At 34.0% G+C, this 13,670-nt stretch overlaps 1 protein-coding gene across 1 annotated transcript in view; it reads right to left on the bottom strand.

Moving 5' to 3' along the window:
* Positions 1 to 13,670, bottom strand: part of LOC150098430 (valine--tRNA ligase-like) — a 382,977-nt gene that overhangs the window by 108,373 nt on the left and 260,934 nt on the right. Inside the window, exon 16 of the mRNA XM_090405873.1 lies at positions 11,215 to 11,340. Coding sequence (XP_090261999.1) covers positions 11,215 to 11,340 — 126 coding nt within the window. The remainder of the gene's footprint in view (positions 1 to 11,214; positions 11,341 to 13,670) is intronic.

Here is a 13,670-nt window from a genome sequence, read left to right as displayed (position 1 = left end):
GCTTAGAATCAGAGAGTGGCATTAGTTATCTGTTATTTCCTTATGTATCTTAATTGGTGCGTGCCAGTACAGTTCACGCTAATCTTCAAGCAAAGGTGGATGAAGTGAAGCCTGATTGCTATTTGACTTCCAAAAGTTATGATTAGAGACTCCCTACTTCCTTTATGACTGTTTTGGATTTACAGCTGAAGAAACTAAAGCTATGAAACTAAGTTTACTAAGTACATAGTATGTGTTCATATGGCTAGTTTTGCTTGTTTTGTAGAATGAAAAATTCAAGTTTCCAGAATGGGAAATCCTACCATCTCAATATGAGACTGGCTAATGCATCTTCAGCTGAAAAACTCTTATAAAGGTTTTCTGTATTCTTCCCTTTGGAAAATAAAAAATCATAAAGAAGATTTTTAGAATGTGTGTGTGTGTGTGTGCGCGTGCGCGCATGTGCATGTGTCAGTGGCAAAAATGTCAGAAGCATTTTCTATTAAGTGAAATCTACCAACAATATATGACTAATGATACACAGCAGACATTGACTTTAAATAGCCAATACACTTCTAGAAGAAAATATGCGATAAAGAACAAAAGTCCTTCATGACCTGAGTGATTTTAAATGGAGGGCGACAGTCAAAACAGATGGGCCAGCAAGAGCATGTCAGAAAATGTTGTCCTGCAAGGACTAGTATGTGCAACAGTGTTTATTAAACATACTGAGAATAGCGTGATATACAGTCAGGCATTCAGACAAAAATTTCTGACTAGTGCAAATAACTTACAGGAATGCAAAATGCAATAGATAACCTGCAACTTTGTTATTTCAGGCAGATGGACAAACAGACAAATGATGGACCAATCATGCTTTGTCATAACATTGAAAGGTGTGGCATGATGCTTGATCAGGTGATGTTTTCCTGACACTCCATAGAGGGATCAAATAGTGCAGCCTACCTGAAGTTGTCAACCTGGTACAGTGATGGTGAACTTTTTTAACTAGGTGTGTCAAACTTTTTTTTTTTTTTTTAAATATTGACATTGCTGATGTGCCACTTGCATACATGCATTATAAATGTAACTACATAATCATAGATGGTGACTTATACATATCATATTAGGCTATTTATTTAATAGGACATTGATATAAAATCTATGAATTCATATTATACAATTAATTTAATAAACTGAAATTACAAACTTACATTACATTTAATGACTTTTCTGTTGCTGACTACTGGTAGAAAGTTCTTTCAATGAACAAACCTACCTTCGCCTTAACTGAGAGCGATCTTACACGATTTATCGCATTTTCATCAGAATACCAATATTTTTCAACATCCAAGGTGTGTCACCTGAAACCCTCAAGTGTGTCAGTGCTGACACGCATGTCGTAGGTTCGCCATCACTGACCTAGTACAACCATTCATACTGCCACATTTATTCTGTTAAATAGGATAACATATCACATAAAAGGTATATGTCATTTGGGAATGGTTATTGGAATATGAAAGTGACTTTATTTATTGGATTAGCCCTTTACTCCCAGTCAGTGGATTTCAATCTGTTAGATATGATGGAACAAGATATTCAAGAAGATGTTCATGGTTTACCTGAAATAGGACATATAGTTTCTGAAATTTCACAGAGTTGACCCTCTGTGACCCTCTAAAAATTAGTACATTGCCACCAATGGTTGTGCCAATTGTAGATTTTTAGTTTTCTCTGCGAGTGCACCAATAATATGTTCTCCTATCTTTTAATTATTTCCTTATAACCTTCATTCAATAAAACAAGAAGAAGAATATTTACCCCTTAATAATGACCAGATTCATATAATACAAAAACATTCAACCAGTGCATAATGCGTGCGTACATACACATTATCATCACATAGTATAATGTTTTCAATAATGCTTCATACATGCAACAGAAAACTAAACAGAATTTATTATTACTCCTATATATTTTGCTCATGAGCTTCATTCAGGGAGAAGGCAGAAAATTAGTAACAACATTTAAATTATGAATACAAGAACGAGTCATACTGCATGCATATAATGATATTATATTCATATAATATCATTATATGAATTACATGCATTATTATATGAATAATGCATGCTTTATATGCACAGGCATGTCTAACATGCACATCTCTATTAAATCTAGTAAATTATTTAATTACAATAAAAGAGATACCTACAAATAGTATGAATTAGAGATACATATACAAACAGTCCCTGACTTACTTATGTGAAAGTTATATTCTGCAAACTTTACGTAACCCAAATTTTACATGAATTGGATTTAACCCTCTCATTCATTAATCACATGCTGTTGCTTATGTGCTTATAGTACATGTGTGCAGTAATGCATTAACATGTTTTAAAGGTTTCACAGGATGCACACACAAAATATATTTCAGTGTGTGATTATTAATACAAAGTGATGTAATAAAGTATAAATAGTATGAGAAAATAGAAAAAAAAAAAGTTTAATTTTACCATTCAACACCTTCCATATGAAATTATCAAAAGATGACAACAGTGCATCTTTCTTCTCTTCATAAAGCTCTTGATAACAGGCAAAAAGCATCATCTATTTCTCTATGGACATTTTTAAGCCCATAAGGCATTAGGATCCTTTCTGCAAGTGCTTTGTTCACCTTCATATCAAGGTTAAAAATGTTATGAAAAAGCATTATGTTACGTTCTAGCAGTGTCATATTCAAGAGTGTTATATGCACATAGCAAGGGGAACTGCAAGGATGTTTTTAATGCCAACCATGACACAAAAAAGCAACTTCAAAAAGTTCCAAATACACAGCAGGATACATTATGTACCTTGTATAGAATTTTTTTTAAAAGATAATTATCAGAAATACTAAATTATTATTATTATTATTATTATATTATTTTCATAATTTTCATTTTCATCTCTAGATCAATTTTGATGCATTAAAGCATGGATTTGCTTTTTCCACTTCTGTTTCTTTTTCCAGTGATGAACAGTACTCAATGCATACAAATACTAAAAATGATGAAAGTATGTGATTACAAACACACAGCACATCTATCCGTGTTCAATAGTAAAGAAGACATATGCACACAATACATAGGCATGCATACAGTGACCTTGTCCAGTCCTAAATCTGTTTAGCTGACTCCAGAGGTGTTGAGGTAGATTGAATCTTGACAGTTAGATATTTGGATCTTTGATTAGGTATTTTTTGTAATTTGTAGTTCATTCCAGAGTCTTCTTCACCAATTCCAGGAACCATCATCTGGATTCTACAAGCCATATGGGAGATCTGGAGGCAAGGCAGCATGCTACCCATATACTACACTATACTAGAGTACTATAAGTTGACCAGCCAATCTCTCGTATATGGGCCAAACATAAAAAAAAAAAAAAATGCTGAAGGTGAAGAGATATCTTGATGAATAAGGATGATATATATTATTCCTGCACTTCTTTATTCTACTGATGACAGCTTTGTCTCTTCTGAAGCATGAATGAGTGATGTGGGAAAGAACAGGTAACCACAGGAGAGGAGTAGATTGTAAGGTACCAGAGATGGGGTCTCATTGTTATGTTAAGCTGTGTGTCCAAGAGAGTTGTGTGGTGACTTTGGCTCCAAACTGGTGAACAATACTCTGCAACAGGAAAGCTGTTCTAAAAGTTGAAGAATTACATCCCCAAGTTGTGCCTATCAGCTTGTTTATGTTGTCGTTCCTGGAAGATATCTTAAATTTAATTTTTTCCAAATGTTTTTGGTAAGTTAGACTATGGTCAAGTATGCCACCAGGGTAACAAGGGTTACTTTCATGGATTAGAGTGCTGTTACAGAAGTTTATTTTTTAGTTTTCTATGAGCCTTGTGGTTATTGAGGTAGAAAGCAGAAACAACAATTTTGCTGAGATTAGAAGACAGCCTCCAGAGTTCAAAGTAATTTTGTGAGCTCAGATCTTTGCTCAGTGTTTCCTCAAGGCCTTGGAAGGTACTGTCTTGGGTGACAATAGTTATGTCATCAGCATAGATAAACTTTCAACTAGCTGTCTGAGGATATTGCTTTTGCTTGTGTACAGGTTGAATAACGCTGGAGCAAGGACAGATCCTTGTGGCAATCCATCCTGTGGGATAAAACTTCTGCTTTTTTGCAAATTCAGATTAACCTTTATTATCCTATTGGAGAGCATTTGTTCTAGTAATTTTAGAGTTTTTTGGAAAATGATTATTTTGGCTATTTTATACAGTAAATCTTTCTTCGATATGGTATCATAAGCTGATGTCTATGAAGGCAATACCTATTTTTAAACCTTTTGGTATTCAACTTCTATATCGGTTGTGAGAGCTAGGACTGGGTCACAGCAGCTTCTTCCAGGCCTAAACCCAGCCTGTTCAATGGATAAGATGGCTTCTATTTTTGGAGAAATTCTAGGAAGGATAATCCTTTGAAAATGTTGTAAAGAGTGCACAGTAATGTTGTGGGGCAGTAGTTATTAGGATCATCAATTGACCTATTGGGTTTTGGCAGGGTATTATCTTTGATTCATATGAAAGTTTTGGGAGCCATTCATCATTTATTATTATAGGGAAGAAATTAAATAGTCAAGATTTTGCTCTTGGGTTAAGGTGAATAAGAAAGTCTGAAAGGATGCTATTCGATGTCAAGAGCTTTACCTGTTTCAGTTAGTTTGAGTGCTGCATCAATTTCATGTATAGTTACTAGATTGGAGTTTTCAGTAGATACAGGACATAATAAGAAAACATCTTTTATAAAGACAATGGATCTCTTTTTTTTTTTTTTTTTTTTTTTGTGCCTGTCAGAGCCAAATCTATATCCTCATAGTTTAAGAGTCAGAAATGATTACTTCCATGATCATTCATTTTTTTTTTTTAAATTTTATTTGTGTATTTTTTAATCAAGAATCTATCTTGATTTCATCAATAATCTTAGTGGTGAATCATTGGTAACATAATGATAATCTTCTTCAGCAAATGATAGCTTTCTTGATAATCAAATTTATAATGGTGATGCTTGGACTCCATTAAGCACACTCAATCAGCATTTTTTTCTTTCCTTTTGCAGTTGCTCTTATCATTACTTCTGGTTTATAAGCATTCTGAACATTTCTACTCTTGTTCATATCTTATTTTGATAGTAGTACAACACCAAACAAAGTAAATTGTAAAAAGATATTTACTAACTGGCTTATATTTTGCTGAATTTCAAACCAGTAACTTCAGAGCAAGACAATGTGTAAACTTTACATGTGACAATGAGCAAATGGAAAAATTCAAACTGCAATGGACAAAAAAAAATCTAAAGTCCTAATTTAGCACCCTCTAATGTAAAAAAGAAGTATTACAATCATGTAGGAATTGATCTCAGGATAATGGTCTCCCAAATTTTTGGCAAATTAATTCAGTCATACTTGTTAAAGTTAAGAGAATGCTTCATAGCTATTGTTGATTCTAAAAATAATCTTCCTGATCTGTAACGCCTTCTTTATAACATACTAGTTTTCTTCCATCTAATCCTGTATGAAGGGGTGTCTAAAGCATGGACTGCACATACAGACTTGACATAATAATGGTAGCGAATGTATTTCTTATGTTCTCCAAGGTGGATATTAACAGAAGGAAGATCTGTTAATATCCACCTAACAGATCTTTACCTGTGGATATTAACATATCAGTTAATATCCATAAGCCTAGGAACTTCATACATTCCAGGATATACAGAGGGTGGAATTTGTCCTTAGGAAAGCAAATCAAGTTGCAAACTTGACATGTGGTTTGAATGTAGCACAAAGATTATATTTTATTAGTACTTTGGCTATCTTTTCAGATGCACCTAGGATATAGGGGATAAGGCTCTTGTGTGTTTGAAGAGAGAGAAGTAGGAAGATAATGTAGTATCTATTTTGCAGGAGATATAGCCATTGGCAAGGAAAATATGGCAAAAATAGTAATGTTCTGTGGTGCAAGCTGCATCATTAGAACAAATAGTCTTATCTCTGTGTGTGTTTTTCGAATACCATATTGTTGGGCTGGATGATGTTCATGTAGCTATTGCTCACTCTCCCTCTCCCTGTGTGTTATGTGTTGGCTTTCTATAAATGGAAAGAGATCGTGAACCATCTGAAAGGTGAGTGACTAATGTATCAAGAAAAGGCAAACAGTTATTAGATTCTTCTCCTACTGTGAAGGGAATTCTGGAGTGTTGACTGTTTAGGTAAGTTATAAAAGAATCCAAAGTGTCTTGCCACTTTGGATTCTTTTTTGATGATATGTTTGCCAAATGGCAAACACATCAAAGCATAACAACACTAAGGATTTGTACATAGCTGTGGTAAGCATTTTGTTATTGAAATGTCTCACATAAAAGGTAGCTAAGGGAGAACCCATTGCAGTATCATTAATCTGTTTGTAAATTTTTCCTTGCCAAGTAAAGTAACCTGCACACATAGTAAATTTGAAAAATTGAAAGATACAGGGCAGAAGTTTGATTTTATTAAATCAAGAGTGTCTGTTAGTGGTATGGTACATTAGTAAATAAGGAAGTGACATCGAAACTTATAATTATGTCTGAATTTTTAAGGGTGTGATTTTTAACCAGTGATTTGAAATGAGTAGAATTTTTTTTTATAAAAGTAGAACAGGTATCAGTAAAGTGGGGAAACAACACTTAGCTAATTGTTGAGCAAGTTTATAAGTAGGACTGTCTATTACCATCAATTATAAGGTGTAGGAGAATATTAGATTTATGGATTTAAGATATCCCATAAATACGGGGTGGTTTAACATTAACAGGATTTATTTTGTTCATGATTTCTTTGAACCAAGAAGTCATTATTTACTTCTGAGACATAGTGGAGTTTCAATCTATGATTTAGTAAGTCGAATTGTCACCTAAGAGATCTTGCATTTTTTTGTTGTAATCCTTTTCATTCATGATAACTGTAACATTACCCTTATCAGCTTTAATAATCACAATCTTATTATTCTTGTATAACTTTTAAGACTGCTGTTTCATTCTCTGGTATATTACTTTTAGGTGATTTAGATTTGTTTAGGAAGTTTGCTATGTCTAAATGAACCTTATTGACTATCGAAGGTGGAAGATTGTAGATGTCCTGTTCTATGTTCATCCTAATTTCTAGTTTTGAAACTTGTTTAGGTGTGAAGTTATAAATTGGCTGGGAGCATTCGTAGCTTCTTCTTTAAGCACCAGTGGCAAGAAGCACAATCATGAGATCTTGACAAAGTTGCAGTCGGAGAGTAGTATATTTGCGATGCTGTAGGATTTCAAATTTTTTTTAGAAAAAATTTAAAAAAAAATTATTTTAATGTATATTCTATTGTACGTTGTAATTTCCTTAAGCTATTTAGTAAGCATGTATAACCAATCTAAGCCTTTCCACAAAAATTTTTTTAGGTGCTTGTTTATAACTTTTATTTCTTTTTTGGCAAAACTTCAGAGATGTAATATAGAACAGTCCACAGTTCAGGATTTAAAGCATTAAATAGTTCTACATGTACAGCCAGCCTGGTTGGCTGAGTGGTTAGCATATCCGCTCTCCAGCCATAAGGCTGTGGGTTCAAATCCCACTGTGGGCATGGATGTCTGTGAAAATACTTGTGGTGGTGGCAAGCAGTAGATGGCGTTGGTGTAGATGATGAAGGTAGTTGCAGTTGTTGAGTGGTGAAGACCGAAAGTCATAGAGTAGGTGCCCTCCCTCGATGAGTCTCTGGACTCACTGGAGGTGTTATGTAATAATAGTCATTATAGTGTTGTTTAACTTGGTAAGTGTTATGTGAGTAGCAGCAATTTATTCACATAGAAGCACTAAACTTGCTCTTCTGTATATATGATGTGAACCAGCTGCAAGAAACTTTTTTTTTTAAATTTGAGAAATGCAGGAATTGTATTGCCATCACAGCACCATTTGAGTAAGGCTAACCTATTCAGTTCTCTGGGCTAATTTCAGTTTTAACTTACATAACTGCCACGCTTCATCTCTGCGGAGGATCATCAATCTAATAGATAAGTGATTGAAATCCAGCAAAATATAAGTCAGTTAATAAACATATGTTTATAATTTAGTTCATTTGGTGTTGTCATACTGTTAAGGTTATGAATAGCATCCAACACCTAAGCTTATCTATCAGATTTCTTCACTTGACTATAATTTTTGAGTTCTCCACAAAATTCTGCACCATATCTTTGTCTTAAAAAGTGCAAAATATTGTTTCCTACCACCACCGAAAATTAGATTTAATAGTTAAGAAACAGACACACAAATGAAGCACCATAACTGTGTAATACTGACTCATGAAATGTCAATTTTGAAGTTGACACAAGCAATTTATCAAGCTATTACAAACAAGTAATAGTGTCAGTCATACTATTTTTCATACATCTCTAGTTGATATGTAATTTACATTTTTAAGATGGGTAATGAATGACAATGGTTCATATATTGCACCTCAGTATATTTCCTTTGATATAAATATTTTCAAATCAACTATTCTTTTTGATATAAATATATTTGGCATAAACTAAAAATAACAGAACTCAAATATAGATTCACCCAAAACTTTTACTACATATTGGAGTAATATTTGTCTATATCACTAAGTTTTAATGCTAAAAGTGAAGAATTAATCAAAAATTATATGTTATTATTCAATGGACAAAGTCATTATTATAAAGATGAAACAGAAAATATTTAAAGTGAATATTCTTCTTTTTAGTCATATGTTTTCATTTTTCTTTCTACTTACACTTCAGTCTACAACTACCAAAAAGTCCAAGCTAAAGTCATTATTATTATTATTATTATTATTCAGACCTCCATGGAGTCAAAAGACTCATCGAGGGGAGGTCCCCCCTAAGAAACACAAAGTCTATCACACCACTCCCCAAACTCACCGACCGCTCTCTCACCACTCCACAAGGCAATGCACCCCATGGCCCAATCACCTTCCATGCAAAGAAACCACTCCCCACCCTCTTGCTCACGGCCTCCCCTCGCAACCTCTAGGGATGGCCTCCTGTCATCACCCCTTCCCACTGTTCAACCAAGCGAAAGAACTTCCCAGTGTCAATCCTGTAACCACCCCTCAACAGTTTAAAAGTCTCAATCATATCACCTCTCCTTCTTCTATCCACCAAACTCTGCAGTCCACATTCCCTCAGCCGATCCTCATAACTATCATTGTACAGTCCTGAAACCATCTTCGTTATTCGCCTTTGTACCCTTTCCACAGTTAATTTATCTCCTTCAAATCCTGGGGACCAAATCTGAGAACAATAGTCCAAGTGTGGTCTGATCAGGGTCTTATACAATGGAATGATAACTGTTTTATCTCTGCAGGTCAGCGTCCTTCTCATTATTGCAGCAATCCTCTGTGTTACCTTCACCACCTTTGCAATATGTCCCCTAAATTTCAGGTTTCTATCAATCATCAACCCTAGATCTCGTCTCCCCTACTGCCTCCAATATAACTCCTCCCACAGAGTATGCAGTGTCTCATCGATGTTTCCCAAACTTCAAGACTTACATTAGCATTAAATGCTGTTCTACAGGAAATTCACTAAAGCAAACTATTCCTTTGGTTCCTATAAGTTTATTATGGTACTGTATATTCCCAGGGCTGGTTTGTCTATTTTGTATACAGAAATCCCCCCCCCCACCACCTCCCCAAGTTGCTATTTGAAGTACAGTATTATTGATCTTTTTGAGTAAGGCTAACTTTTGAGTCTGTCTTTTTGAGTAATTACAGCTCTTTTTGAAGAAAAGGCAATATCAAAAGCTATGGAGTTCTAATTCAGAATTTTGTATTTTTAATACCATTTGCTTTATTTAGGCATACACATTTAAAACACCTCCTCCTGTCTCCAGAATATTTCTTCCACAAACAACAAAGCCTTGTAAAATTTCAAAATTTTATCTTGCAAAAATTCAGTTCTTGAAATACCTGGTGTACGTTGCTTCTCCAAATAATTATATATGAAGAATATCATCTCTGAAGTTATATTTCAAGTATGAATATTTTAAGTATTAAGAATAAGTAATGATAAGGTTATTGCACTAATCATTTTTCCCCACAGCCAGCACAGACCTTGCCTAATTAATGAAATCCCCTATTATTCATTTTATTTTACGACAATATTTACTAACCACAACACAAAAGGGCAAAATAAAGTCCAATTATACTGTGCTGGATTCAATCCAGAACATTCAGACAAAAAGCCCAACTATTTTCCCTAGATGGATCATTATAAATAAAAAATCATTATATTGATTTTTAAGTCTAGGATTTTTTATTTCTCAAAATGCAATTGGAATTGTTTAAGTATTCATTTTTTATTTAAATAATAAAATAAAGATATTATTATTATTTTTTTTTAACTAGAGGAAAATAAAGTATAAATGTTCCAAAAGGTTGGTTTTAAACCTGTAAGTTCTGACTCTCCAGCCTGGAGAGAAAATGTGATAAATTAATAAATAGTTAATAAACTGGTTTTACTTCCCCCCCCCTGCTTTAACTATTAAGGAAGTAATCCCAAACATTTCTTGAAACCTGATAATGAGGTACTACAAATGTCCATAAGTCTTATTTGTAACATAATCACAATTTGTGAGATATGCCTGGATATGGATTGTGGCTTCCATCCTCTCCTGCAAGTATACAATTTAAAGAAAATAATATTCAATAATTACCAAAATAAAGAGCCAAAAGGCTTCAGTTCAGTGATGCAAAATTACATAAGCCAAGTGGATATAAGATCAGGCATTATTTCAAAGCTGAATGTAGAATCTATGCAAGTTTCATAAGTTGACCAGAGAACCTGCGGAAATTCATTCCTCGGCATTCATGTTGCCTAGTTCTGAAGAGAAACCAGGTTTCTGAAGGGAACCAACCAGTTCAAAACAGTTATCAGGCCAGTGAAACTATCAAAATGGACTAATAAAATAAAAGGTGAATATATAGATGTATGGGCAGTACCTATGTCTTTTAAGTAGTCCACACTAAGGCAACTTTTTAATGCTGAGGAATGTATTCCTGCAAGCTCTCTGGTCAACTTACAAAATTTCTTAGTTTCTACATTCAGCTTTGAAATAATGCTGGATCTAACATTCCATAATATAACTGCATACAGATAATTTTAAAAAATGATAAAAAATGTTAATTTATATATAAACTTACTGTTCTGAAAGGCAGCATTCCAGTTAAATATTCACCAAGCATTACCATCCTAGCTACCCAGTAAAACAAAATATCACTTCCAGTTTCCATTATGCTCAGGGGATAAAATTCTCTGAGAGATTCCAACTAAAAAAAAACAGGCAGTGGCAAAAGTGTTTAAATGAAAATGAATTATGCTACATTTGACAGATAACATACATGCAGATAAAGTAAATATATACTATATATAATTTTGTTGTGTGCATATTAAGTCTTTATATATATATATATATATATATATTTTTTTTTTTTTTTTTTAAATTCAAATAAGTCATATGCACATACCAGCCACTGAATTAGAAATCTTTATGTAGATATACGTAAATGTCACTTACGCATCATATATGCAAAATACTTGGTCATGAGCATCACCATGTGTTCTAGCCAATTATATAAGAATGTTACTGGTCAGTCATCATCAATAGTGTTGACCACAATGGAAAAACAAAGTATCTTTCTGAGTTCAATAAAGATTTATTAAACCTTTTAAACAGTAATTTTGAAAACAGCAAAGCTGACTGGTTTCTCAAAAGGTAAGATATCCCAGGTGTTTACTCAGTGGAAAAATAACCCATGTTGCTTGTCTATGAGGCATAATTGTGGTCCTAAGTTTGTCAGGAATGAGATTGCCATCATTTGAGAAGGCTTCTTGTTTGTATGGACAAACAAGAACATCCTATGTGCAGCAATTGATCAAAGCATTTAATGAAGGCTGTTCCCCTTCTCACCCATAACTCACCAAACTATGCACAGGGAATTGAAGATGATTGGTATTGGCAGTTGGATACCTATACAGAAACCAATGGTTTCTGCAAAGAACTAGAAAGTTCAACTATATGGCAATGAACCCAGCTTGCCTTATAAACACAACTCAAGGTTCTGTAGGTGGCATCATGGTGCAGGGCATGTTCTGTAGGTATACAGAACAGGTTCTCTGATATTGCTGGAAGGTTGGATATCCTCTGAGGAATATCTGAACATTGTTACTGATCAAGTTCATCCTGCAATGTTGAATTTTTATCTAGCAGGTGATGGCCGTTTCATGGACAACAATGCTACTGTCCATTGTGCAGAATTGTTCAACAGTGGTTCAGCAAGCATGGGAACCTTTCACCATCTTTCCTGGCCACCACAAAACCTAGATCTATGAGACTCTATGAAAAAATGTTAGAATAACAGATATGGGAACAAAGCTTCTTCCATAAAATCTGAGCCAGTTAAAGTGATCAGCTGATATGTTGTAGACACAGATGCAAACCATCTGAATACATGCTCTAATTTGGGCTAAAGGAGGTCCAAAATGGTATTAAATAAAAGTTTCTAATTCAGTGGCCAGTATGCATAGTAAAAATCTTTGGGCTTAAAATCTGTGTCTATTAAAATACCTACATAAAGTGGGATATTTCAGTTTTTCTTAGAAGGTTTTCTTCCCTATGCAGACCCTTTCCCCAATGCCTTTCATAAAGTGATCTTGTTTAATATTAGAATAGTAACATATTTGCAATTTTGCTTTTCTTCTATCAGAACTTTTTTTCAATTTTCTAATCAATAAATTAAAGATGCCAAGAAATTATATTCTTGGTTTATCATCCTTTATCCAATTGTAAGCAAACAAAGTTTGCATGTGAAGTAACTTCACGACTGGGTTACTTGTATATAGAGGTTATTGACGTCACGACAATTGCCTCAGTATCCCATCATGCAAGGCACACACACACCCTTACAAACATGTATAATGCCACTCATTATGGAAAAGGCCACTTCCCAGACTGGTTTCAACCTTTATTGAGGTATGGTAAAGTGCAGGGATACCCCACCAAAAACTCTGAGTGATCTATGTTCACTCAAATTCAAGAGGAATGCAATCAGGATTTCATATCGATACTGGAGGTAAAAAAAGGTATCAAAGATATGATATTCAACAAAAATTGCTCAAATGTGGTGGCAGTATAAATGTATTACAGTGCATAACATAAATCAGAAAGCCTGGTCAGAGAGTTGAATTCCAGATGATTAGAATAGAGCTCTCACAGTGCCACAATATAAAAAAGGAAATAAAATTGAATGTGAGAATTATATAGGAATCTCCCTACTGAGTGTTCACAGTAAGATGTATGCATGAATACATAAGAGGGTAAGAAAATTTGTGGAACAGAAATATGGGGACAAACTAGTTGGGTTAAGGGCAAATAAGGATTGTCAGGACTAGATTTTCACTTAAGAACAATAGTTGAGAAATCTTGAGAACATAACAGAGATCAGTATTTAAAAATACTGATCTCTGTTATGTATTTAAATTTATAGATTTGGAAAAGGAATAGAACAAGGTGCCAAAAGAACAGGTTTTCAAAATGTTATAATTATATGGGATGTATATAATTTAATTGGACTTCCTGATGGAGGTCCAAGAAGATGAT

The sequence above is a fragment of the Typopeltis vanoorti genome, chromosome 15 (assembly GCF_054136105.1).
Source record: "Typopeltis vanoorti isolate ZY-2024b chromosome 15, IOZ_Tvanoo_1.0, whole genome shotgun sequence".
Lineage (NCBI taxonomy): Eukaryota > Metazoa > Arthropoda > Arachnida > Uropygi > Thelyphonidae > Typopeltis > Typopeltis vanoorti.
Note: the sequence above shows the minus strand (reverse complement) of the source record. Positions and strands in the feature narration are given on the sequence as shown.